At 46.7% G+C, this 24,401-nt stretch overlaps 3 protein-coding genes across 7 annotated transcripts in view; all 3 read right to left on the reverse strand.

Moving 5' to 3' along the window:
- Window positions 1-4,209, reverse strand: part of LOC105473801 (NADH:ubiquinone oxidoreductase subunit A10) — a 119,851-nt gene extending 115,642 nt beyond the window's left edge. For all 5 annotated transcript variants that reach the window (XM_011727847.3, XM_011727849.3, XM_011727848.3 and 2 more), the window contains exons 1-3: window positions 4,052-4,209; window positions 1,014-1,182; window positions 45-260 (exon numbers count right to left, since the gene is read on the reverse strand). In XM_011727847.3, coding sequence (XP_011726149.2) covers window positions 45-260; window positions 1,014-1,182; window positions 4,052-4,126 — 460 coding nt within the window. In that variant the 5' untranslated portion in view covers window positions 4,127-4,209. The remainder of the gene's footprint in view (window positions 1-44; window positions 261-1,013; window positions 1,183-4,051) is intronic.
- Window positions 4,210-8,828: 4,619 nt separating this feature from the next.
- Window positions 8,829-21,180, reverse strand: LOC105473799 (olfactory receptor 6B2). Its single transcript, XM_011727845.3, has 2 exons — window positions 21,071-21,180; window positions 8,829-9,792 (listed from the first exon to the last, which is right to left on the reverse strand). Exon 2 carries the CDS (start codon window positions 9,765-9,767, stop codon window positions 8,829-8,831), a length of 939 nt encoding a protein of 312 aa, XP_011726147.2. The 5' UTR covers window positions 9,768-9,792; window positions 21,071-21,180.
- LOC105473797 (olfactory receptor 6B3) lies at window positions 18,680-21,195 on the reverse strand. The gene is made up of 2 exons (XM_011727840.3): window positions 21,071-21,195; window positions 18,680-20,208 (listed from the first exon to the last, which is right to left on the reverse strand). The coding sequence occupies exon 2, from the start codon at window positions 20,181-20,183 to the stop codon at window positions 19,257-19,259; it is 927 nt and encodes a 308-aa protein (XP_011726142.2). The 5' UTR covers window positions 20,184-20,208; window positions 21,071-21,195; the 3' UTR covers window positions 18,680-19,256.
- Between the last annotated feature and the right edge of the window lie 3,206 nt (window positions 21,196-24,401).

Here is a 24,401-nt window from a genome sequence, read left to right on the forward strand (position 1 = left end):
GCATTCAAGTACAGAACAAGTCTAACTGCCCAGAAATACTGCACCTGTCGTCAGCAAGTGCTCCAAGGCATCCGAGTACTGCAGGAGGCGACTGCTGTACAACCAGGACTGCAGGCGGTAACTGTGGCCATCATTGCTTCTCGGATCATCATAAAATTTCTCCAAACTAAGATTGCCACTATAGTCTTCGGCGAGGGGCTTCCCATCTCCTGTGGTACTGTCTACATAATGAATCCCCGCTTCAGGAAAGTGCTTGAAGCCTGAAAAGAGAAACAATCGATGCAGTCTCACGTACATCACTCACTTCCCGCAGGGAGCAGTGTGGCCTAGCCAAAACACACAGCCTGCCCGATTATCACCACCAGGGATGGCGTCAAAGACCTAGAGAAAGTCACCTTCATGCCTGGGTTTCATCATGTATGAAGGGAATACACAACATATACGAGCAAGCATGTGAGCGAAGGAGCTTGCACCGTGCCCTTATCCAGGTTCCTCCTGAAAGCACTGCTCCCTGTAACCACAGGAGCCCCCTCTAGCGGGCAGCTGCTGTCATGCAGGTGCTACAGAAAGGTACGAGGGACACACAGCTGCACCAGGAGTCCGGAAGGGGCTCTAACCTTGGCTGTGGGACCCAGCTATGTGGCAGCCGCTCACTTAGGAGTATACCCATCTGTGAGTGAGTACCATCCTCAGCTCTATGTCAGAGGCTGTCGCAAAGTTCAAACACAACAGTTTACGTGGAAGTGCCCTGCTTACACTGTCCACATAAAATTCCAATTCAAACTGACAACCAGCATGGATTTTTACAAATTTTCCAAACACAAAAGATTAAAAACAGCTTTTTCTTGTTTTATAAAACAGCTTTTTCAATAAACAAAAATGTGAAATACCCATCTTAGGTCCAATTATTAAACATTTAATATTATTTAATATTAATATTGAAGAAACACCAGTGAAATAAGCAACCATATATCTGAGAAAAACGTATCATTCTGTATAACATAAAATCATACCTAGTTTCTCTGCTACTTCTTTTGCAAGTCTGCCTTTTCCGGTACATATATTGCCATCTACAGTTATCACCTTGCTGTGCTCTGTCAGTCTTGTGCTTGTTTTATCCCCAAATAGGAAACGCCACATTCCATAGCGCAGCTTGCACTGCACACTGCTATGAATTCCTCTCTGAAAAACACAAAATCACACAGCAGCACGTTGTGACCACTCTGGTTCCTGTAGGCATTAGCAATTATTAGGTAAAAATACTGAGAAATCTCTTGGTGATAAAAATGCCAACATCTACATCTTTATTGCCTATTAATTTGTTTAATTAGCTGTCTATCCCCCACCACTCTGTACATGCAAGTTTCATTAAGGGCAGATATATTGTCTGTTTGTTCACTGCTAAATCCTCAGGCCCTGGAACAGTGTCTGAAATTTTTATTAAATATGTTTACTATGTTCAATAAAAATTGGAGGGAGGGAGGGAGGGGGGATGGATGGATGGATGGGTGGATGGATGGACAGATGGACGGACGGACGGAAGGAAGAAAGACAGGGATGGAGGGGAGCTTGGGAGTGAAGGGAAGGGAATAAAAAACATTTCTCTAATCCAAGCTTCTGTCCCCAGCTCCTGACCTAGTTACTCCACTGCCTATTAAACAGCTCCACCTAGATGTCCTGAAGGCACCTGAAGGTAACAGAGCTAAGGTGAAAAGCCCCCAAATCTGCTTTCCCTCACAGCAGGGAATATCCACTACCTAACAAGCAAAAGAGAGCAAATTTGAGTGACACCTTCCTTCAACTGCAGAATTACGCACAAAATCCTAACTCTTCAAACTCTTTGGACACTGCATCACCTCCCTATGCTATGTGCTGACTCTGTAGACATCCTCACACCTCTCATCTATAAGGCAAAGACCTGCTTCAACTCCTGTCTCCAGCGTCCCAATTTATTCTCCACGCTAAAACCAAAACAATCCTTCCAAAAAAAGAAAAAAAAAACATAACCAAAAGTAAAATAAACTGAAAAAGTTCAACACGTATGATGGGATAATAGCCTTACTATATACAGAGATTGTATAGCACAAGAAGCAAAACAAAGAATAAAAACACATAGCTTATTTTAAAATTATAAAATACAGCTAAAAACCACATGAAAAAGTGGTTAATCTTGCTACAAAAAAAACAAAAGACTATCATCAAGAGACATTAGTTTTTCATGTATCAAAATGAGAAATAATTTTTAAAATGATTACAGAGTTAGGACAACACAATGAGTACCATCCTAAACTGCTAATGGTAATGAAACCTAGAGGACACTGGGTCTACAGCATTAGGAATCCATTCAAAGGCTATATACATAAGACTGACCTATAAGGATGCTCAATGAAGTATGATACGGAACATCAAAAATGCAAATAGAAACCCTTAAATGTCCGACAACGAAGGAATAGTTAAAAAAAATTTAAGGCATATCCATATTATGGAATACTAAGTACTCAAGAAAATATAAAAATATTAAAATACTTCTTTGTGAAATTTAAATAAAACAGGAGAATATAAAATATCAAGATATTTTTCGATCTTGATTTATTTGATAACTGAAGAGTAAGGAAGAAACAAGTTACAAAACAATGCAGAGCAGACAACCCAATTTAAAAATGGGCAAAAGATGTGAACACCTCTCGCAAATGAAATTAACTCAGATAGCAAATAAGCATATGAAAAGATGCTGAACACTGTATGTCACGAGATATTCCAAAGTTAAAACAAGATACCACTACGCATCTATCAGAATGGATAGCAATCCAAAGTAACGGACAGCCCCGCACGCTGGCAAGATGCAGAGCAACAAGGAGAGCCTTCACTGCTGGTGGGAGTCAAATGGCACAGTCACTCTGGAAGATGGCTTGGCACCTGCTTAGAAAACTAGTCTTACTACATGATCCGGTAATCACTCTTCCAGGTATTACCCAACTGATATAAAAATGTGTTTCCAAAAACAATCTGCACATACATGATTACAGCAGCTTTATTCATAATTGCCAAAAACTTGAAGCAACCAAGATGCCCTTCAATTGCTGAATGGATTAACTGAAGTACATCCATGCAATGAGATATTATTCAGTGATTAAAAAGAAATGAGTTATCAAGCCACGAAGACATAAGTGAATCTTACACAGATACTTCCAAGTATTCAAGGCGTCTGAAAAGGCAATATATTGTATAATTCTAATTATATGACATTCCACAAAAGGCAACTATGGAAATGGTAATGATACCTGTGGTTGTCAGAGGTTCGAGGAAAAGAAGGGTTTAATAGGTAAAGCAGAGGCGAATTTTTTAAGGCAGGGAAGCTACTCTGTATGAACCTATAACAGTGGCGACATGCCATCATACACTTGTCAGAACCCATAGAACCTTATAGCACAAAGAAAAAAATCCATAGAACCTTATAGCACAAAGAATGCATGCAATGTATGCACATTTTTGAAAACTCATTAGGTAGAAGGATCCCAGGATGTAAAGCAGAGTATGACAAAGCAATCCAACTGTGTTACAAATGTATGAAACAATTTCACTGAAAAAGGCGGGGGCAAACTGCTAAGAAATGAGTCGTCAGTAAGAGTAAAGGCAGAAGGAAGAGAACACAAGCACTGGACTCCGTTTCTGCTCAACATCGCATCACCCCAGCACCTAGCAGGGCCCGACCTTTAAATGGCTCTTGACAGGGCTGCTACGTGAATTACCGAATGACAAGCGCGCGTGCCCCCGGCCTGCCACCCGCACACTGGCCTCCCGCATCAGGGCAGCCTCCGGGCGATCACCTCCGCGCTCCAGCGTTTTGCTTAAAGCTGAGATAAAATGGCCTGCAGAAGCTCGTGGCCCCCCTGAAGTCTGTCCACGACCAAAGACCAAACAATTCCGGAGGCCGGAGGGGTCCCCCAAACCCACCCCGAGAGCGACCCTGGGAGCCGCCGCCAGAGGCCGGGTGAGATGTGGAACTGCCCCCCTCCTCCACCTCGCCCGCCGCCGTCCGCTGCCCGCTCACCACGCGCTGGGCGCCCGCCGCCAGGAGCCGGACGGACGCGGTCGTCGGGGCCAGTTTCAGGAGCCGGAAGGCCATGGCTACCCCGTCAGCTCAGGCTCAAGGACCCAAGGGGACGCGGTCGCGGCGGGGCCCTTTCCTGCGGCAGGCGCGCTGCCGTGACGTCACGGCTGGGGTGCCCGCGGCGCCTGTCGGGAACCTTCTAGCGGCGCGTCCGGGCGGTGCTGCGCCGAGGCCCTCGGGGGCTTCCGCGGAGATCGCCAGCGGGCTGCCGGGGTCCTGCGGGTTGGGCTGAGGGCTGAGAGGCGGGGGTTGGAGGTGAGGGTGGGGGCAGCAGGCTCGCTGCCCGGCCCCTGCCTAGGTTCTGAGTTGCTGCAGTGTCGGGAGAGCTGAGGCAGCCCCGGGCGTGGAGCGACCTCTGCGTCTCAGGGTCCTGCGTCCCAGGGTCCTGTGCTCCCCGCGTCCCCGAATCCCGCAGGCGCGGTGTGGACGTCAAAGCGACCTCCTAGAGAACGTTCCTAGCTCTCAGAACGTTCTAGCTGGGGAGGGAAAGGGGGAAAGCGGGGCGAGGAGCGGAGGGACGGGGTGGAACCTCTGCCGCGGGGCGCCAGTCCGGGACAGGGACCTGGCAAGGACGGCCTGGGTCGCCTCTGGGGCTGAAGGCTGAGTGGTCTCATCCAGGGGACCTGCTGTGAACACATTGAATAGAGGGGAAAACAAACGGAAAAGCACACGCTCCAAGTCCATCTCTTAAACCTGTGCTCCCGTCAGGACCTGGGCTCTGGGCTCCACGTAGGAACCTTGCGTGTGAGGTTTCCTTCCAAGTACGCCTCCTGTTTGGAAGGGTTTTTATGATCTTTTGTGTTCCTCGGGCTTTTTGTTCTTAACCCCTGAAATATTCTTTAACTTTGTTTTCAACTTTTCAGAAATGATCATGCGATTGTAAAACAGTGGGAATGCGGCTGTGTAAACTAAGGCCGGTTCTATGGATGTTTCCATAATTGAAGAATTGCTTTTTGTCAGAAATACGGATTCCCCGTCCCCAACGCAGGGGGGGGCCTGGTTTTCAGATCCTGGAGGGACCTTGAAATCCATTTAACAATCTTCCAACCAATTCTGATGCAAATAGTCCACATGAGAGAAATACTGGTCTAGACTCTGTTTTCCGTGAGCAGGGACCACGTCCACATCCTTCGCTGTGCCCCCAGCCCCATGCAAAGCATATGCATATGCCACAAAGAAAGTTGTATGAACACACATACAACTGGAGGGTGTAACCAGACAGCCCTGAATCCTCCAGCCCCACTGAGTCACAGCTTATAATCTTCAAATAGAAGGACTCAAGGCCTCCCTTCACATCTCCATATCTCTAGAAAGCCCAGCATCTTTTTCGGTGTTTCTGAGAATTCTGGGAAATGAATGGGGGATGGGGGGCGCGTTTTCAGATTTTTCTCATCAGCTTTACCCCAGGTGAAGACACGCCTTTATCTTATTTTCTAAGGTAAGATTCTAGTGTTTCACCTTTTACTGATGGTATAAGAAAAGGAGAGAGATCACCATAGGAAACAATATAAAATTAAATAATTACCGGACGTCGCCGTCCTAAAGCTTCTTTTGAACATTTGGTATTATTTATTACCTACCATTATATTTTGGAAATTGGCTCCCCGTGTCAGGCACTTCTCACACTGCCTTCTCCCTGGACATACTCATCGGGAGCTGGATTCCAGGGCCTCAGGACTGAAGGAGATAAAATCCATGGAGGCGGGGCTTCTGGTTGATGGTGCCTGGCTCACCTGGTGGTGGTGGAGGGCTCGTCAATCCAGAGGAACAAGGAGCCCCGCTGGGCAGCAAATCCTACACCCAGCAAAACGATTCTTTGGTGGGTGGGGGGGATGAGAGAAACGAAGGCATTCTCAGGTGATGAAAAATCTAAGAGACTTTGTTTCCAGTGAGCTCTTCCCCCCTTTAAAGTTTGGCTAAAGGAAGCTTTCAAACAGAAAGTAACACAAGAACGCTGGGGCCTTCAGAAGGAAGGAAGAACAACAGAATAGGTAAAATAGAAAAATATAGTAAACGATCCCTCACTGAGTTTTTAAAATTATATTTGGTGGTTAAAACAAAAATCATAACATCGTCGATGTAGTGCTTACTGCACATACAGGAAATACGACCATCACTATATAAAAAATGGGGAGGGTAAAAGCACCTACATGAAAGAATTCTGTGATACTCCCCTTGAAGCAGTAAAACATCCACACAAATAGGTTGTGAGAAGTTACATCTGTGTGCTGTGATACCTAGAGCAACCACTACAAAAACTATACCTAATGATATTTCCCAAGACATTATCAGTAAATCAAGATTGAATTCTAAAAAAATGTACTGTATTCATTGGAAGGTTAAAAAAAAAAAAGGCAAAGGAAACAAGACAAAACACAGCAGACATGAGCCCTAATCTGTTAATTATTTGATAACCTGAACAGTCCTGTACCCATTAAAGAAGCTGAATCTGTAATTTTAACACACAACCCACTTCCCACCCCCCGCCAGAGAAGATTCCCGGTTCCAGATAATCTCACTGGAGAATTTTGGCAAATGTTTAAACAACTTTATACAATCTTCTCCAGAAAACAGAAGAGGCTTTTCAACTTGTTTTATGATACCAAAACCATACAAAGACAGGATGAAAATAACTTCAAACCCCAATAGACTACTATCTCTCATGAACATAGACACAAAAATCATTAACAAAATGTTAGCAAATTGAATCCAACACTATATGAAATGAATAATACACCACAACCCAAGGTGATTTATTCAAAAGATGCAAGGCTAATCTGGTATTTGAAAATCAACCAATGTAATACACCTTATCCACAGGTGAAAGAAAAAATCTATGACCAGATTGCCTGATGCAGTTTTTTGCATCACTTGACGAAACTAAATACTCATTTATGGTAAAAGCAAAAACTGCTCTCAGCAAATAAAACTGCTCTCAGCAAATAAGGACAAAACTAAATATTTATGGTAAAAACAAAAACTCTCAGCAAATAAAACTGCTGTCAGCAAATAAGGACAAAACTAAATACTCATTTATGGTAAAAACAAAAACTGCTCTTAGCAAATAAAACTGCTCTCAGCAAATAAGGACAAAACTAAATACTCATTTATGGTAAAAACAAAAACTGCTCTCAGCAAACTGCTTCAGCTTGATAAGCACATGCACGAAAACTCTGCATCATTGTACGTAATCATGAAAGACTGAGTGCTCGTCTTCTAAGTAGGAAACAAGGCAAGGATTTCTGCTCTGCCCACTCTTATTCAACAGAGCACTGGAAGTTCTGGTAATAGGCCATGCAAGAAGGCAAAAAATAAAATTCATACAGATCAGAAAGGAAGAAATAAAACTCTGTTTTTAGTTGACATGACTGTTCACATAGAAAACCCAAAGGAATCTACAAACAATTCCTAGAACTAATGAGTGAGCGCAGCAAGTTTGCAGACTGAAACGTCAACATATGAAAATCAACTGCATCCTACATACTAACAACAAACAGACGGAAACTGAAATAAAAGATGGAATACCATTTACAGTTGCTTCAAAGAAAATATAATATTTAGGTCTAAATCCAGCAACACATACACAGAATCTGCATACTAAAAAGTACAAAACACTGATTAAAACAATGAAGAAGACCGCAGTGATTGGAGGGGCTTACGATGTTCATGGATTGAAACTCAACAGAGTCATGAAGTCACTTCTTCCCAAATTGATTTTTAGGTTTAATGGAATTTCTAGCAAAATCTCAGCAAGGTTTTCTTGTAGACATAGACAGGCTTACTATAAAAGTTGTATAAAAATGTAAAGGCCGTACAATAGTCACAAGAATTTTGAAACAGAGTAATAAAGTAGGAGGAGTCATTCTTCCAGTGTCAAGATTTACTACATAATCATATCAATCAAAACTGTGTAGTGTGGACGGAGGGTGTGATATTGATAGATACAGAGATCAATTAAATAGAACAGAGGATCCAGAAATAAGCCATATTCTCAACTGACACAGTAGCGCACCACATAACGACATTTGGTGAATGATGAAGCGAACAGCATATAAGATGGTGGTCCCATAAGATTATGATACTACATTTTTACTTACCTTTTCTATATTTAGATACCTAAATTGTGGCCAAGCACCGTGGCTTATGCCTCCTGGGAGAGGCAGGACAGGGTTTCTCCCAGCATAATGTATTATGTATACATAATACATAATACAGTATATGCATTATTCCAGTATATGTATTATCCAGTTTAAATGTATTATGCTTTATGTACTATGCAGTATAAATGTATTATGAATTATGAATATTGGACAGCCATGAGAATGCATGAGTTACTGTTACATGCAAAAACATCAAGGATTCGGGCAGGCAGCACAGTGAATGAAAGAAGCTGAACATAACAGGGTGCATACTTTATGCATAAACCCTTCAAAAACACCAATGCTAGCATCTGGTTTTGGAAGTCAGGATAGTGCTTCTCGTGGAGGAGGGATAATGACTGGGAGAGGGCATGAAGGCAGCTTCTAGTTCTTGATCTGGGAGCTGGTTCCATGAGCACGGTCCTTTTGTGAAAACATATGTAGACGAAGGCTAATTACTTGTGCACAGTTCTGTAGGTTTGTTAAATTTCACTCAAAAATTAATTCAAAGAGCACAAAGTGCCGTATACAATGTTGTTTCATCACTACAGATTTTTACCCTAGGACATTTAGTTGTCTTAGTATGAAGTTTGACCCAAGCCCAAGGCCTTTTTCAATTCATCCTTAAATTCCTTGTTCCTCAGGCAGTAGATCAATGGGTTAATTATTGGCGTGACAACAGTGTACACGGCAGAGATGAGCTTGTTGGAGCTCCGGGAATCAATGGCTTGGGGCCGGACATACGTGAAAATCATAGCCATGTAGAAGATGGTGACCACGGTGAGGTGAGAGGCACAGGTGGAGAAGGCTCTCCAGCGGCCAGTGGCCGAGGGGATGCACAGGACAGCCAGGGTGATGTGCCCATATGACAGCACGGTGGCCAGGAGCGGAAACACCAGGATGATGAAGGCCAGGATGAAATCCACCAGCTCTGCAGTGGAGAAGTCCGTGCAGGCCAGCTTGAGGATAGGGGAAATGTCACAAAAGAAGTGGTTCAAGATGTTGGAGCCACAGAATGTGACGCTGGAGATAAAATAGACCTTGATCATGGAGATGGTGAAGCCGCTCACGAAGGAGAAGCCCACCAGCTGGAGGCACAGCCCCGGGGTCACAAGGACGTGGTAGTGCAGCGGGTGGCAGATGGCCACATAGCGGTCGTAGGCCATGGAGGCCAGAAGCACACACTCGGTGCACACCAGGGAGCTGAAGAAGTAGAGCTGCGTCATGCACCCGATGAAAGAGATGCGTTTCCGCTGGAGGAGGAAGCCCTCCAGCATCTTGGGGGTGATGTCAGACACGTACCAGATCTCCAGGAAAGACATGGAGCTCAGAAAGTAGTACATGGGCCTGTGGAGGGAGGCGCTGCTCCAGACAGTCAGGATGATGGCCAGGTTCTCCACCAGGACAAAGAGGTAAGTGAGCAGGAAGAGGAGGAAGAGCAGGTACTGCAGCCCCGGGGCCGTGGGGAAGCCCACCAGGATGAAGGTGCTGACCTTGGTGACATTCTCCCCGCTCATGCCTCTGTGCTTGGGAGCTGTGGGCCTGAAAAACATCAAAGAGCAAGAGGAAAGGGCTGCAGGGCAGCTGGGGCAGAGAGAGAATGGAGCTGGACTTGGATGGGGAGTTTGGGTACAAAGAGAGGCCACACGGTTCCTGAGAACACCAGGAGAGAGCAGTGATCTGCTGATCTTCTGAGTTTTAAAGTAGAAAACTTCTGTGTGCTTGCATTTAGATATAACCATGAAGTAGGAATGAGGAAGAGAATATGCTGAGGAACAGAGCCGGGCAGCTCCTGGGTGGGTGAAACCCAAACCTCTGAGTCTAGGGGCACTACCAGTCCACACATGCTCGGGGCAGCTCTCAGAATCCAAGTGGGCATGGACACAGAGCTGGCCCTCCTTAGGGTCCTTCACCTGAGGGTTCCTGCAAGTCACAGCAGCAACCTTGGCCCGAGGTGAGGGGCTATCAGCCTACCAGGGCAGGACCCCAAACCGGGCTAACCAGCCAGAGGAATGCAGGGAGGGCTCCCAGGAGAGGGCTGCCTGGCTCTCGGGGACCTGGTCCACAGGCGAGGGAGAGAGAGGGTAGCCGCAGCCCCTTGCCCCACAGGGCACCTGGTGGTTGCTTCACTGGCAGTCTAGGTGGTTGAATGGCAGACTTCCACCAGCTCACAGCTGGGGAGGGTGACCCCAGGTTTCTGGCCCAGAATGCTGAAAATTGATGAGAAGACTAGGAGAGGGCCAGGTGGGTGCCGAATAATCAGGAGGCTGTGCTGGGGGAGGTGTGGTGCACGGCACTTCCTGGAGAGCCTCACGGTGACATGTAGGGGGTTGGCTATACGAGTCTGGAGTTCATGGATGAGTTCCAGGCTGAAAAACGAAATTCTAGAAAGGAATCGTCCAGGGACAGGTTTATACTGAGAAACGCACCTGTACTCCTGCTGTCTAGGGTGAGCATTCTGTGGGAACTCTGATCACCCACTGGGGTGGCATGGCCATTCCCTGCCTTAAAATGCCAGTGTGCAGTTCAGAGTTTAGGATCAATTTCACAAGCATTTGCTACTCACTGCAGTCACTGCCTACTATCTCCCCAAAACAAAAGCAATAAGAACCCCTGCCGTTAAAGGGATCTCCAGATATGAGTCTGAATGTTGCCTCTTTAGACACCATCCAGGGTGGTGACTGTGTGCTTTTCCCAGCTGAGTGGCCACAGAGGGCTTTAAAGTCCACAAGGAGGAAAGTTGGGGGCCACAGAAGCTCCTTGGAAGGCCAGCGGCCCCCACCTGTCAACTGGGTTTGCTGGGGAGAGCTGGCGGTGGGGGTAGCGAGCTTTGGTTCTTATGCTTTTAACCCAGGACAGTGGAGGCCCCTATAGATTTCTCTTGATTTGGATAGTGGTAACTGATCTCTAATGGGTTGGCTAGTTAATACCAGATTGATTCGTTAAATTGAAACTGTGTTACTTGACAAATTCAGGGCCCTTTACAACACACTGTCTCCATCCCCTGAACTTTAGACAATGGCTGCATTTTCTTTTAAACAAACTTTTTATTTTGGAATCATTTTAGATTTACAGAAAAGTTACAAAGAGAGTGCAGAGAGCCCCGGGAGCCCCTGCATTCAGCTTCCTCCTGCATGAAGAGGGTTTGTTCATCAAAGCAAGGGATTGACATTGGTATTACAGTGGACTGAACTCCAGACTTTGGCGTTCATCTTTTTTTCCTCAAATGCCCGTTTCTGTTCCAGGGTCCCCCATGGCTACGGGCACGGCTGCCTTTTTAACTTGGCTGTGCCTCCCTGGTTTCTGTAGACAGACTGAAAGGCCAAGCGGATGCTGCCGAGGGAGGCTGGCATCCTCTCATCGTAAACAAGGTTCTCCAATGTGTTACAAAGACTGTTTTTGCCCAGTCACAAATTCAAACCTAGGTCTCCAATCTGAGAGAGGAAAGTGAAGCTTTCCATGCCACAGAGCGGACGTATTTTGGGGTGGTCCATGAGACGGGTACTGCGGTAGCTCCTCCCGGCTGCACCTACCATCAGCCTGCCGCCATTTACTCTGATGCCTTCCCTGGTGCCTGGCAGAGCCACCTAGAACCAATCCTCATCAACGATGAGTGAGCAGATGCTCTCTGCCCCATTCAGCCACCTGAGGCTGCTGGCTAATTCTGGGTGAGATGTTAGACATCAGGGCATAACCCGATGCCTATGAATATGTGCTCAGCACAGTACTCAAAAATGCAAGGGCCACTTATGGAGCATCCATGAGCCATCCTGCTTGGTGCTGGCCATGAGACTGCAGAGGGGAATCCCTGCCCCAGCTTGTATGTGGGGGGCATGTGGAGTGGGGAGTGTCAATAACACACACAAACGAAGAGCTCTCTCCCCAAGCAAGGAATACATCGTACCCTAAAATCACAGCAAAATGAGCCCATCAGCAACTTGGAAAGTGCTGGACCCTACCTGGCCTGTCGGGAAGCCTCACTGCAAATGGCTGCAGCTGCCTGCAGGAGTGAAGAGTAGCTTCTGCCTGCGTCCAGCAACTCCCAGGCTGGCCACAGTGACCAGACAAGCCTTGAACGTGCTCTTGAGAAGTGGGCTGCCTGAGGCACTGGGGAGACACCACTGTGGCTTTTTCTGATGAGCACAGGGACTCCAGGGTCCAATTATCCCCCTGCTGATGGAAAGGCCCACACTGCCAATTAGGTGAGCCGGTGCCTCTGGGGCCAGGCTGGCCCCTGCCTGGCTGAGGGCATCCAAGCAGAGGCTGTTGAGCCACTCCTGGCCCCCCCGTTTGGGCCCTTTACCCTCCTCAGTGGCTATCTCCCACACTCCCTACTGAAGGCGCTGCTGTCCATGGGTCACCCTTGTTCCTGTGCAGCCCACTCCCTCTGAGGGAAGGATTTGTCCCACCTGACTTCTGTTTCCTCTCTGGTCCAGTTCTTCTGACCTCCCCTGTTCTCTCCACTTTAATTCTATGGCCCCAGGTGCTCCTCAAGTAGGCTGGCTCCTGCCATCCTGCTTGGGGCTTTGGGACCCACTGTGCCTTCTGGAATGTTCTCCCTCTGCATCAGCCCGCCTGTTCCCTCACTTCCTACAATCCCACACCCAGCCAGGACATTCCTTTTTCCTCTCCTGCCAGATGAGTCAGCTTGGGCTGCCAGGGGAGAAACCCTGTCCAGCCTCTCCCAGCTTCTGGGGGCTCCTGGCTTCAGGGTCTGTGGCACCAACACTTCGATCTCTGCATCTCAGGTCACGTCGCCTCCCCATGGTCTGTGTGTCAGATCTCTCCTGTGTGTCTCCTTGAGTGTGTGTTTATTATTTTCAAATTTATGCATAATAGATGTATATATTTTTGGAGTACATACGATTGAATGCAATTATAATTTGTAAATATCAAATTAGTATAAATGGGCTATTCATCACCTTAAATATTTGTCTTTCTTTATACCAGAAACATTCAAATTATGGCTATTTTGATATATGCAATAGATTACTGAAAACTATAGTCACCTTACTGATCTCTAACCTCAGTCTTTTCTATCAAACTATATATCTGCATCCATTAATCAACCTCGCTTCACCCCAGTCCCCCGTACCCTTCCTAGCCTCTCATAACCACCAATCTACTATTTCCATGAGATCCACTTTTTAAGCTCCCACATATGAGTGAGAACATGCGATATGTGTCTTTGTGCCTGGCTTATGTCACTTAACATAATGACATCCAGTTCCTGCAAATAACAAGATTTCATTCTTTTTTATGGCTGAATAATATTCCACTGCATATAGTACCACTTTTTTTATCCATTCATTAATTCAGATGGACACTTAGGTTGATTCCATATTCTGGTTATTGTGAATAGTGCTGCAGTAAACATGGGAGTGCAGAGATTCCTTCAGTGCATTGATTTCCTTTCTTTTGGATATATATACAGTAGTGGAAATGTGGGATTATATGGTAGTTCTGTTTTTAGTTTGTTGAGAAACCTCCATACTGTTGCCTATGGTGGCTGTACTAATTTACATTCTCATCAACAACGAATGAGCGTTCTCCTTTCTCTACATTCTCACCAAAAACTATTATTCCCTGTCTTTTTAAAAATAAAAGCCATTTTAAATGGGATGAGATGGCATCTCACTGTGGTTTTGATTCACATTTCTGTGATTATTAGTGATGTTGAGCATTTTTTTACATACCTGTTTGCCATTTGTATGTATGCTTTTGAGAAATATCTATTCAGATATTTTACCCATTTTTAAATGAGATTTTTTTTTTTTGCTTTTTTTTTTTTTTTGCCATTGAGTTATTTGAGTTCCTTATATATTCTGGTTATTAATCCCTTGTCAGATAGATAGTTTGTAATTATTTTCTGTGGGTTGCCTTTTTACTCTATTGCTTGTTTCCTTTGTTATGTAGAAACTTTTTAGTTTGATGTAATCCTGTTTGTCTGTTTTTGCTTTGGTTGCCTGTTCTTTTGAGGTCTTGCACAAAATCATTCTTTGCCCAGACCAATGTCCTGGAGTGTTTCCACAATGTTTTCTTCTAGTGATTTTGTAGTTTTGAGTCTTAGATTTAAGTATTTAATCCATTTGGATTGAATTTTCTTATGTGGTGAGAGATGGGGGTCCAGTTTCATTCTTCTGCACATGGATATCCAGTTTTCCCAGCACCATTTATTGACGAATCTATCCTTTCCTCATCATAGGTCCTTGGCACCTTTGTTGAAAATGAGTTCACTGTAAATGTGTGGATTTATATCTGGGTTCTCTGTCCTGTTCCATTGGTCTATGTGTCTGTTTCTATGCTAGTAACATGCTGGTTTGGTTACTGTAGCTTTGTAGTATAATTGGAAGTCAGGTGGTATGCCTGCCATGCCTGGGAACTCTTGGGTCCTGATCCGCCTGCCATGCCTGGGAGCTCTCGGGTCCTGATCTGCCTGCCATGCCTGGGAGCTCCTGGGGCTCTGATCTGCCTGTCACGCAGGCTCTTATGAGGACACTTGTCACTGCATTTAGGACCCACCTGGTTAATCCACACTGATCTCCCCATCTCCAGATCCTTAATTTAGTTACATCTGCAAAGACCCTTTTTCCAAATAAAGTTGTATTTACAGGTTCCAGAGATTTGACATAGACCTATATTTTGGGGCCATTTTTCAGCTGACTAGAGCTGATGTATTTTTTTTTTCCTTAGCATGTATCCCTGAATACCATTCGAGTATTTTACCTATTTATTTTGTGTATTTCTCTGTCATCTAATAGAATGTAAAGTGTATGAGGGCTGAGATTTTTGTCGATGTTGTTCATCATTTACCTTGAGTGTCTGGCACATAGTAGGTGCTTGGATGAATAAATGAGTAAATGAATGAATGACTCAGTTAGTTGTGACCAGAGAAGGGTGTGGACAGAGGATATGGAGTAATTTAACTGGAGACAAACCATGTCCTGGCCCAGCTGCCTGGGATGGAAAATCAGCTCTCCACAGCCCCGAGAATGGCACCAGTAGCATCGCTCTGAGCCTGTGCCTGGGTCCCTGGGCTGGCTACCCAGCCTAGTGCCCTTCCTCCAAATAAGGCAGGGACATGGGCTCTGACCCAGTCGGCTAAGTAGGGGTGGAGACCCAGATGATCAATTGCACACAAAGGAGGTAAACTCAAGGTCATGACACCCAGGAGGCCCAGGAGGGAGGTCCTGACTGTGGGTGGCAGGAAGTCTCGGCACTCACTCTGTACCAGCTTAGAGGGGGCCAGAGAAGGACAGTGGACTCTGGAAAGGACATGAGCTGGAGGTGGACAGTCAGTGGACGGTGGTGCTTCTGTACAACAACATGGGTGTCAAGCATGGGGTTGGCAGATGTGGAAGTGACAAGTGGGTTTTAATGGGGTGGACACGAGCTCTGCAAACAGATCCAAACTCAGTCAGAATGAGTACAGAGGAGGAAAAGCAACTTCTCCATAACTCAGATACAGATACAGGCAGAGTTTAGACCTTCATCATTTCCCGGTGGTGGACGTACAGTGGTGGTTGACGCACCACTGTGCAACCTTCCTGCCCAGACAGCTGCTCCAAGCCAACTGGGTTCCCAGGGGTCTGAGTGGCCCTCCTCCCAGAGGGTGAGAGCAGACCTGGCCACCTGGGAGCTGGCAGGGAACTGGCCGGTACAGAGGAGGATGGGCTTCAGGGTTCTGTGCAGTCTGAGGATGCTGCGATCAACTACAAAATAGTTTCTATATTAAAACCAGACTCACAAGGTCAATTCTAGAGTGGGATGAAACTTAACAGTATGAGCTGAAGAAGGTTTTCTTGGTTGTCTCTGGCTCAAAAATGTGCAGAGGACTGGATGGATGCCAGAGTTGATTAAGATAGATTTAGTAAGAGCTTATTAGAAAGTACGTGTTTGAAACAAGAAGACAGGTGTTGAAGGTGGCCCTGGCAGACAGCAGCAAGGAGAGGGATGGTAGGAAGACATCGCCCTGCTGTGAGCAGCCCACCAGGCAAGAGCTGTGGCTGAAGAAGCATGGATGAAGAGACGTGGATGAAGAGGCATGGATGAAGGGCCGTGGGTGAAGAGATGTGGATGAAGGGCCGTGGGTGAAGAGATGTGGATGAAGGGCCGTGGGTGAAGAGACGTGGATGAAGAGGTATGGATGAAGGGCCGTGAGTGAAGAGACGTGGATGAAGGGCCGTGGGTGAAGAGATGTGGATGAAGGGCCGTGGGTGAAGAGACGTGGATGAAGAGGCATGGATGAAGGGCCGTGGGTGAAGAGGCATGGATGAAGGGCCGTGGGTGAAGAGACGTGGATAAAGGGCCGTGGGTGAAGAGACGTGGATGAAGAGGCATGGATGAAGGGCCGTGGGTGAAGAGACGTGGATGAAGAGGCCGTGGGTGAAGAGACGTGGATGAAGAGGCATGGATGAAGGGCCGTGGGTGAAGAGACGTGGATGAAGGGCCGTGGGTGAAGAGACGTGGATGAAGAGGCATGGATGAAGGGCCGTGGGTGAAGAGACGTGGATGAAGGGCCGTGGATGAAGAGACGCGGATGAAGGACCGTGGATGAAGAGGCGTGGATAAAGGAACGTGGGCAAAGAGCCGTGGATTAAGAGACATGGATGAAGGGCCATAGGTGAAGAGCTGTGGATGAGGGGCCGTGGGTGAAGAGCCGTGGATGAGCCATGGGTGAAGAGCTGTTGATGAAAAGTTATGAACGAAAAGCCATGGATGAAGGGCTGTGGATGAAGAGCCGTGGATTAAGAGACATGGATGAAGGGCCATAGGTGAAGAGCTGTGGATGAGGGGCCATGAGTGAAGATCTGTTGATGAAAAGTTATGAACGAAAAGCCATGGATGAAGGGCTGTGGATGAAGAGCTGTGGATGAACAGGTGTGCATGTGGCCAAGGCACCACCAGCCTTCACTGGGATCAAGCAAAACCCAAGCCCGACGCCCTCTCCTGCTCACACCCACTGAGAGGCAGGCTCTAAATTCCTGACCCCAAGTCAGCCTGATCCCTTAAATCAGACCCCATGAAGCCCTTTGCTACCCCATCCTGCCCTCCCATGAAATCCTACATCTCCCTTGGCCTTGGAACAAGTCTTCACCTGGATCTGATTTCTACCCATTTGATAGGAATTACCCCTTTGCCTACTGTAAGATCAGGTGCCACCAGTGCTGACTCCCTGGGGCCCTCTGTGGCAGTTACAGCCCAAACCCGCTCCCTCAGCCCCCAACAGCCTTCGCTTGTCTGCACGTCCTCCTTCAGCTCTGGCGTCCACTGGGTCCCCAGCAGATATCTGGATGCACTCCTCAGTTCCTTGTGTTCCCACTCTAACCCCAAATGCTGATTTGAACACTTACATGGCTCTCAAATGGGCCCGGCCACTACATCCAGCTCCTGCATCCATTGCTCAACTCAGGGTAGTGCTCATCCCTCACGTGGACAATCCCAGCAGCCTCCTCCACAGCCTCCTTGCCTCCCACGGGGTCCCCTCTACATCTCTCACACACCTGCCAAATAGCCTGTCCAAGGCAGGAAACTGAACGTACCTCTGCCCCCACCTTAATTGCCAGACGAGTCCATGCTGCCTGCCACACCCGGGAGCTCTCAGGGTCCTGATCAGCCTAACACACCTGGGAGCTCTCGGGGTTCTGATCTGCCCCCCACGCCTGGGAGCTCTTGGGGCTTTGATCTGCCTGACACGCGGGGAGCTCTCGGGGTCCTGATCTGCCTGCTACGCCTGGGAGCTCTCGGGGTCCTGATCTGCCTGCCACACCTGTGAGCTCTCGGGGTCCTGATCCGCCCGCCACACCTGTGAGCTCTCGGGGTCCTGATCTGCCTGCCACGCCTGGGAGCTCTCAGGGTCCTGATCCGCCCGCCACACTTGTGAGCTCTCGGGTCCTGATCTGCCCGCCATGCCTGGGAACTCTCAGGTCCTGATCTGCCTGCCACGCCTGGGAGCTCTCAGGGCTCTGACCCACCATACGTGTGAGCTCTTGGGGCTCTGTCCTCTTCTTGTCTCAGGTCTCCCCCTTGGTGAACACCAGGCTCCCGTGATGCTGCATCTTTGAACTCTGCACAGCTCCATGCTGCTTCCTGCCTCTGAGGCTTTGCTATCATCGAAATTGAACACCCTTCCTCTTTTCCACCCTTTAAATTGGATAACCTCTATTCCTGTTTTAAGGTGTAAATATCATGCCATCCAGGTGACCCTCTTCCACCCCTCCCTGCAGCCCCCACTTGGGTTTGCTTTATCTCTCCTTGCACTGTGGATCCCTTACACGTCCAACCCAGCCCATACCCAGCCTCTGTCTCCTGCATGCCCATTGGGCACCAGACACTGTGCTGGGCTGCCAGGTCCAACAGTGAACAGGACAGAGGTGGCCCTGCCTGCCTGGGCATCTGCGTGTATTTAGGTTCAATCAGAATCAACTCATGCAATAATAAAACACTTTTTATTTTCTCAGCAGCTGACTGGGCACGGAGTAGGGGTTTACGTAGGAAAAAGGCAGAGGGGCGTCCATCCAGGACAATCAGAGAACATTCCTTGGGTATAAAACAGAAAGCTACGTGTCCTTACTCTTCCGAGACACATTTTGCTTTGGGGACATGTGGAGCTCATTTTGCCACATGGTTAAACATTTCAGTGCTTTAACACACTGCAATTTATTGGGGACTTTACGATCTCAGATGACCTGGCATGTTTTGCTGCTTTCTGAAATGTGCGTGGTCATTTTAAAGGTGAGGAAAATTTATTAAGCTTTACTAAGTACGGCTTTGCGCATCTATAAAAAGAAGAAAGTACTGGTATTACAACACCAACAACAATACCTATGATATTAACCTCAACCTCAGTTTTTTTCTGGAAAGAGAAAAATGGATTTGGAAGTAATTTTTAAATGAATGCGGTACTACCATAATGCAGACAGTCAAATGGCCTCCTCAGAGGGGCTGGTTGTGTATTCCGAGATGGAGTTCCAGAAAGGTAGAAAGCTTGCCCTCTATGGCACAGCTCAAGCCAAGCCGGAGGCTTTTTTCAAGGCATTCTTAAATTCCTTATTCCTCAGGCAGTATATCAAGGGGTTCAAGACGGGGGTGAGAACTGTGTACAAAACAGAGATGAGCTTGTTGGAGCTCCGGGAATCAATGGCCTGGGGCCGGACATACATGAAAAGCAAGGCTGTGTAGAAGATGGTGACCACGGTGAGGTGAGAGGCGCAGGTGGAGAAGGCTCTCCAGCGGCCAGTGGCCGAGGGGATGCGCAGGACAGCCAGGGTGATGTGCCCGTATGACAGCACGGTGGCCAGGAGCGGAAACACCAGGATGATGAAGGCCAGGATGAAATCCACCAGCTCTGCAGTGGAGAAGTCCGTGCAGGCCAGCTTGAGGATAGGGGAAATGTCACAAAAGAAGTGGTTCAAGACGTTGGAGCCACAGAATGTGACGCTGGAGATAAAATAGACCTTGATCATGGAGATGGTGAAGCCGCTCACGAAGGAGAAGCCCACCAGCTGGAGGCACAGCCCCGGGGTCACGAGGACGTGGTAGTGCAGCGGGTGGCAGATGGCCACGTAGCGGTCGTAGGCCATGGAGGCCAGAAGCACACACTCGGTGCACACCAGGGAGCTGAAGAAGTAGAGCTGCGTCATGCACCCGACGAAAGAGATGCGTTTCCGCTGGAGGAGGAAGCCCTCCAGCATCTTGGGGGTGATGTCAGACACGTACCAGATCTCCAGGAAAGACATGGAGCTCAGAAAGTAGTACATGGGCCTGTGGAGGGAGGCGCTGCTCCAGACAGTCAGGATGATGGCCAGGTTCTCCACCAGGACAAAGAGGTAAGTGAGCAGGAAGAGGAGGAAGAGCAGGTACTGCAGCCCCGGGGCCATGGGGAAGCCCACCAGGATGAAGGTGCTGACCTTGGTGACATTCTCCCCCCTCATGCCTCTGTGCTTGGGAGCTGTGGGCCTGAAAAACATCAAAGAGCAAGAGGAAAGGGCTGCAGGGCAGCTGGGGCAGAGAGAGAATGGAGCTGGACTTGGATGGAGAGTTTGGGTGCAAAGAGAGGCCACGCGGCTCCCCAGAGCACCAGTGGGGAACAAAAGCAGCTCCCCACCCTGATGCATGTTAAGCATTAACCTCCGATGATATAGATTCTAGGTCTCAGAGCCTCTAACACTGGGTCTGGAACACCCTCCTGAGCCTGCCACCACCAGTCTCCCTCATCCGTCTCACAACTATGTCCTATTTTTCACCATCTGGACTTCTCCAAGGGACCTGATAACCATGAAGGGGGTCCACAGGGTGTCTGGTGTCCTCCAGGTGACGAGCCCAGACTGCCCCAGGCTTCTGGGTGTATTGTTTGAGTCTGATGCGTTCTTTCTAAATTGTTAGATATATGTATGACCTGTCACCCGGTTTTAGGGTTGATTTTACAGAAGGAAGAGACACCATAGCAGGGGTAAGGCCCAGGTCCAAGTTAGCCAGACCCCAGACCCAGGCACACCCACAGCGGCAGCCGGAGCCTCCCAGGCCAAGAAGGGAAAGTGGCCACATCCTTATCCCCGTAGATCTGAGGGGAATATCAGCGAGGGAGAGATTGCAACACAATCCTGGAAGAGAGAAAACAGATGGCAGCAGAGAGGAGGAAGTCTAGAACATTTTCAAGGGGCCTGTCGCTGAGGGAGGAGCTGTCCACCCACACCTGCATGTGTATTTTAACATAAATCACAACTGTTAGTCCTCACTACAGTCGTGGGAAAAACAAGGCTTACATCTCTATGTTGAGATGGAAAGTCTAAGACTCAAAAAGAAAGGTTCATGGACTTACCCAGGGTCGGGGCAGCACCAGGACACAGACTGGAATCTTCTAACACCAGGGCCACTGCCCTTTCAATGCGGTTTCCACAACAGAAGCAGTGAACTCATGTGGATGTGGGCTAGAACACTTGAATTATAAAGATGTGTAGATACAGTTGCTGGTTGCCCTGTGACACTAACAGGCAATGAAAACAAAAAGTCACAAAACAAATAGTATTATTCAGAAACAAAGGCAGAGAAGATCCCTTCAGAAGGAAATACGGGGGTATAGGGCATCGGTTGGTTTAACGAACCTAAAGCCAATATTTGAATTAATAAGCAAAAGACTTGGAAGCAACCATATTTTTTATGAATAAGAGGTGGGCTAAGTAAGTTTTGTCACATCCATATTATGAACACTATGTGGTCACTGAAGAAGGGGCAGGTTTGTCTGTCGATATGGAATGGTTTCCAAGGTCTGTAGTTACAGTTTTAAATGTTCAAAACAGCACGGATCGTATGCCTCTGCTCATACAAGTAAAAGTATGTAAATAGGGCAGACGACCTGTGACAGTCACACAAGGCGATGGGGACACTTACCGTCCCTGAGGGGGAGAGCAGGATACTGGAACACAGATGGCAGGGAAATGTTTTTATGGCAACCCTTTTTCTGTCTTTCGAATTTTGCTTCACGTGAGTGTATTATTTATTCAAAATAGTGAACCATTACTTATTTGCAAATACTACATTCTCCTTTAAAAAGAAAAGGTTACACACTGGATTAGCAATTCACTAAGTCAGCACTTTCCCAGACCATAGTTCCGAATCTATACTGAAAAATATACATAGACTAAATGGCTGAATGAGCATAAAGTGTATTGTGCAGTATATCATGTGCCTTAAAAATGACAAAGGTTTCAATTATGATATTGCAAAGAGTAATGAAAACAGAGGATGGATCAGAAACTGCAGAATAATATCAACAGCAATTTTCTTCCCCAAATAGTAGAGAAATTGAAATACAGAAAAGAAAACTGAAACTAAAGATTAAATAGAACTATATTGATGGCATCTATTAGAGCATGAATAAGTAGGTAAATTATTAAGAATATAAATAAGTAATATGAATTTAACAGATCCTTAAAGAAAACACATAGGAAATGTAGGGAGTTGTTAAAACACCTGATTCATGTTGGCATGCAGTAGTCATTCCATAAATGGTAGCAAGATTGTGCCTAGAAGTTACATGAATGAAATCTAATAAAACAGCTTTCTTTTACATATACCGATTAAACACAAAACGAACTTAAACCACAGTAGTGTGTGTCGTAGAACTGCATGAAGTGGAGTCCCTGACCCTTTGCTGACATCCTTTCTTGCACCTGGAATGCCCCCCAGCCCCGTCCCCACTCTGGCTGCTTCTGCTGTGGCCGTCCTCTGGGCTCCCATCACCCCACACCTACCCCCCTCTCTGCCCTGTCTCTCCTGGTTGCACTTGCTCTGTTCATGAGGGAGGAGGGATGTGGGTTGGGTGCGACCGGGCTGTACGACTGATGGAAACTCTATTTGGAAAGTGCTCGTGAAGTGCCTTTTGCTGCCCACCCACTGGGCTGCATGCTTCAGAGGACAGGAGCTATACCTCTCTCACCACAGACCAAGGCACTAAGAGCACTTCCCACCACGCAGTAGAAACTCCACAAGCCATAGGGGAATGAATGTCGATGGGAAGGTTAAAGGAGTGACAAGGGCCTGCCCAAACTAACATAGTACAGCAAAAGCTGGCAGAGTGGGTGGTGGCATGTGTTTATTTTCACCACCACAACCACCTGCCCCCTCTTCTCTCTCCTCTTAGTGTTCAAATCCCAGATCTTTAAAGAAAAAGGGAAATTCCATATAAAATGTAAAACTAGAGGGCTATCCTCATGACACAAATGCTAGTGAAGAAAGGCGGCCCAGAGCCAAGAGTCTTTGAGGATGTCACCACCCTCCTGCCCATGGGAGGGAAGAAGGTGTCCAGAAAGCCTCATCGGGGTGCCCGGAGAGCTCTGTGGCCCAGGGGACATGGATGGTGGGAGTCTGGATCTCACAGTTGTCTGGGTCAGCAGGGAGGAGGGCTGAGGGCTGGGTGTGAGTGGGGTGTATGGCTGATGGACGCAGTATTTGGAAATCCTTTTGTGGCTCCAAATCAGCAAAATTTAAGAAGGGCAGAGGCAACTGGCTGGGCAGCTTGGTGGCTGTAAACAGAGTAAGGATAGCAGCATTATCAGCAGGTACCACGGAGATCATGGCTAGTTTTGGAACTTCAAGGAAAAAAAACCCTAAAGGCATCCAGCCAGAATAAAATATATATAATTTTGTATATAAAATAGAACATCCGTTGAGTTAGCTTTAGTTTTCATCAAAAACTTAAGAGTCCAGAAAACAGCAGAGAAACATCTAGAGAGGGCTGGAGGATATGAAACTCGAATATTGTGTCCAGACCTGGAAGTATTCACGCCTGAGGGTAACAGAGAGGCAGCCTGCACAAGCACCTGATTTGCATGTAGGAGTTTTAAACTCTTCCTCAATATGAAACTCAAAATGTCACAGGTATTAACTTGAGACATAATAACAATCCTTGACCAAGACTTTCACAGCATAAAAACACAGGCAGTGAAGAAAAGCACATTCAAACACAGCATATACAATTCCAGCAAATGTTGTCCAGATAGCTACAAAACAAAATGCAAAGGTCTGTCCTTGTTTATTGAGATAATATATAATGAAAAATAGTAATTGTTTGCAAAAAGAAAAAAGGGAAACTGGGCTTAAATACAGTTAAAGCCAGTAACTATATTTAAACCAGTTTCTCTTCTTTTCCCAATTACTGATTATCTGATTGTTTTTCCATGAGGAAAAACTTGGGAGAGGATAAGATTGTAATAAGAAAAAAAGTGTGTTTTGCCTCATTTTCAGATGAGATAATCAAAAGGCTATGTTTTATTCCTGGAGTTTATTGTTAGAGTAATATGAGTCCTTAAAATTTTTAATAGTAAATCATGGTTTTTAAAAGGATATAGATCCTATAAATCTTGAAAGAACAAAAAATATAGAAATAAAGGAAATCATAAGAAAGCACCTAAAACTAACTACAACAAAAAAAGAAAAAAAAAAAGAAAAAAAACAACAAGAAAAAAGTCAGTTGTGACAATAAATGTAAGTAGGATAAACTCACCTAGTAAAAGGAAAAAACGCCCAAGTCATAGAAAAAGAATCTATTTTATTAGGTTGGTGCAAACGTAGTTGTGGTAATATGCCAAGATACATAACAAAAAACTTCAACTCAGGTTGAAATGACAACCATAGGTTCAGATGTATAATCA

Source organism: Macaca nemestrina, chromosome 11, assembly GCF_043159975.1.
Source record: "Macaca nemestrina isolate mMacNem1 chromosome 11, mMacNem.hap1, whole genome shotgun sequence".
Classification (NCBI taxonomy): Eukaryota; Metazoa; Chordata; class Mammalia; order Primates; family Cercopithecidae; genus Macaca; species Macaca nemestrina.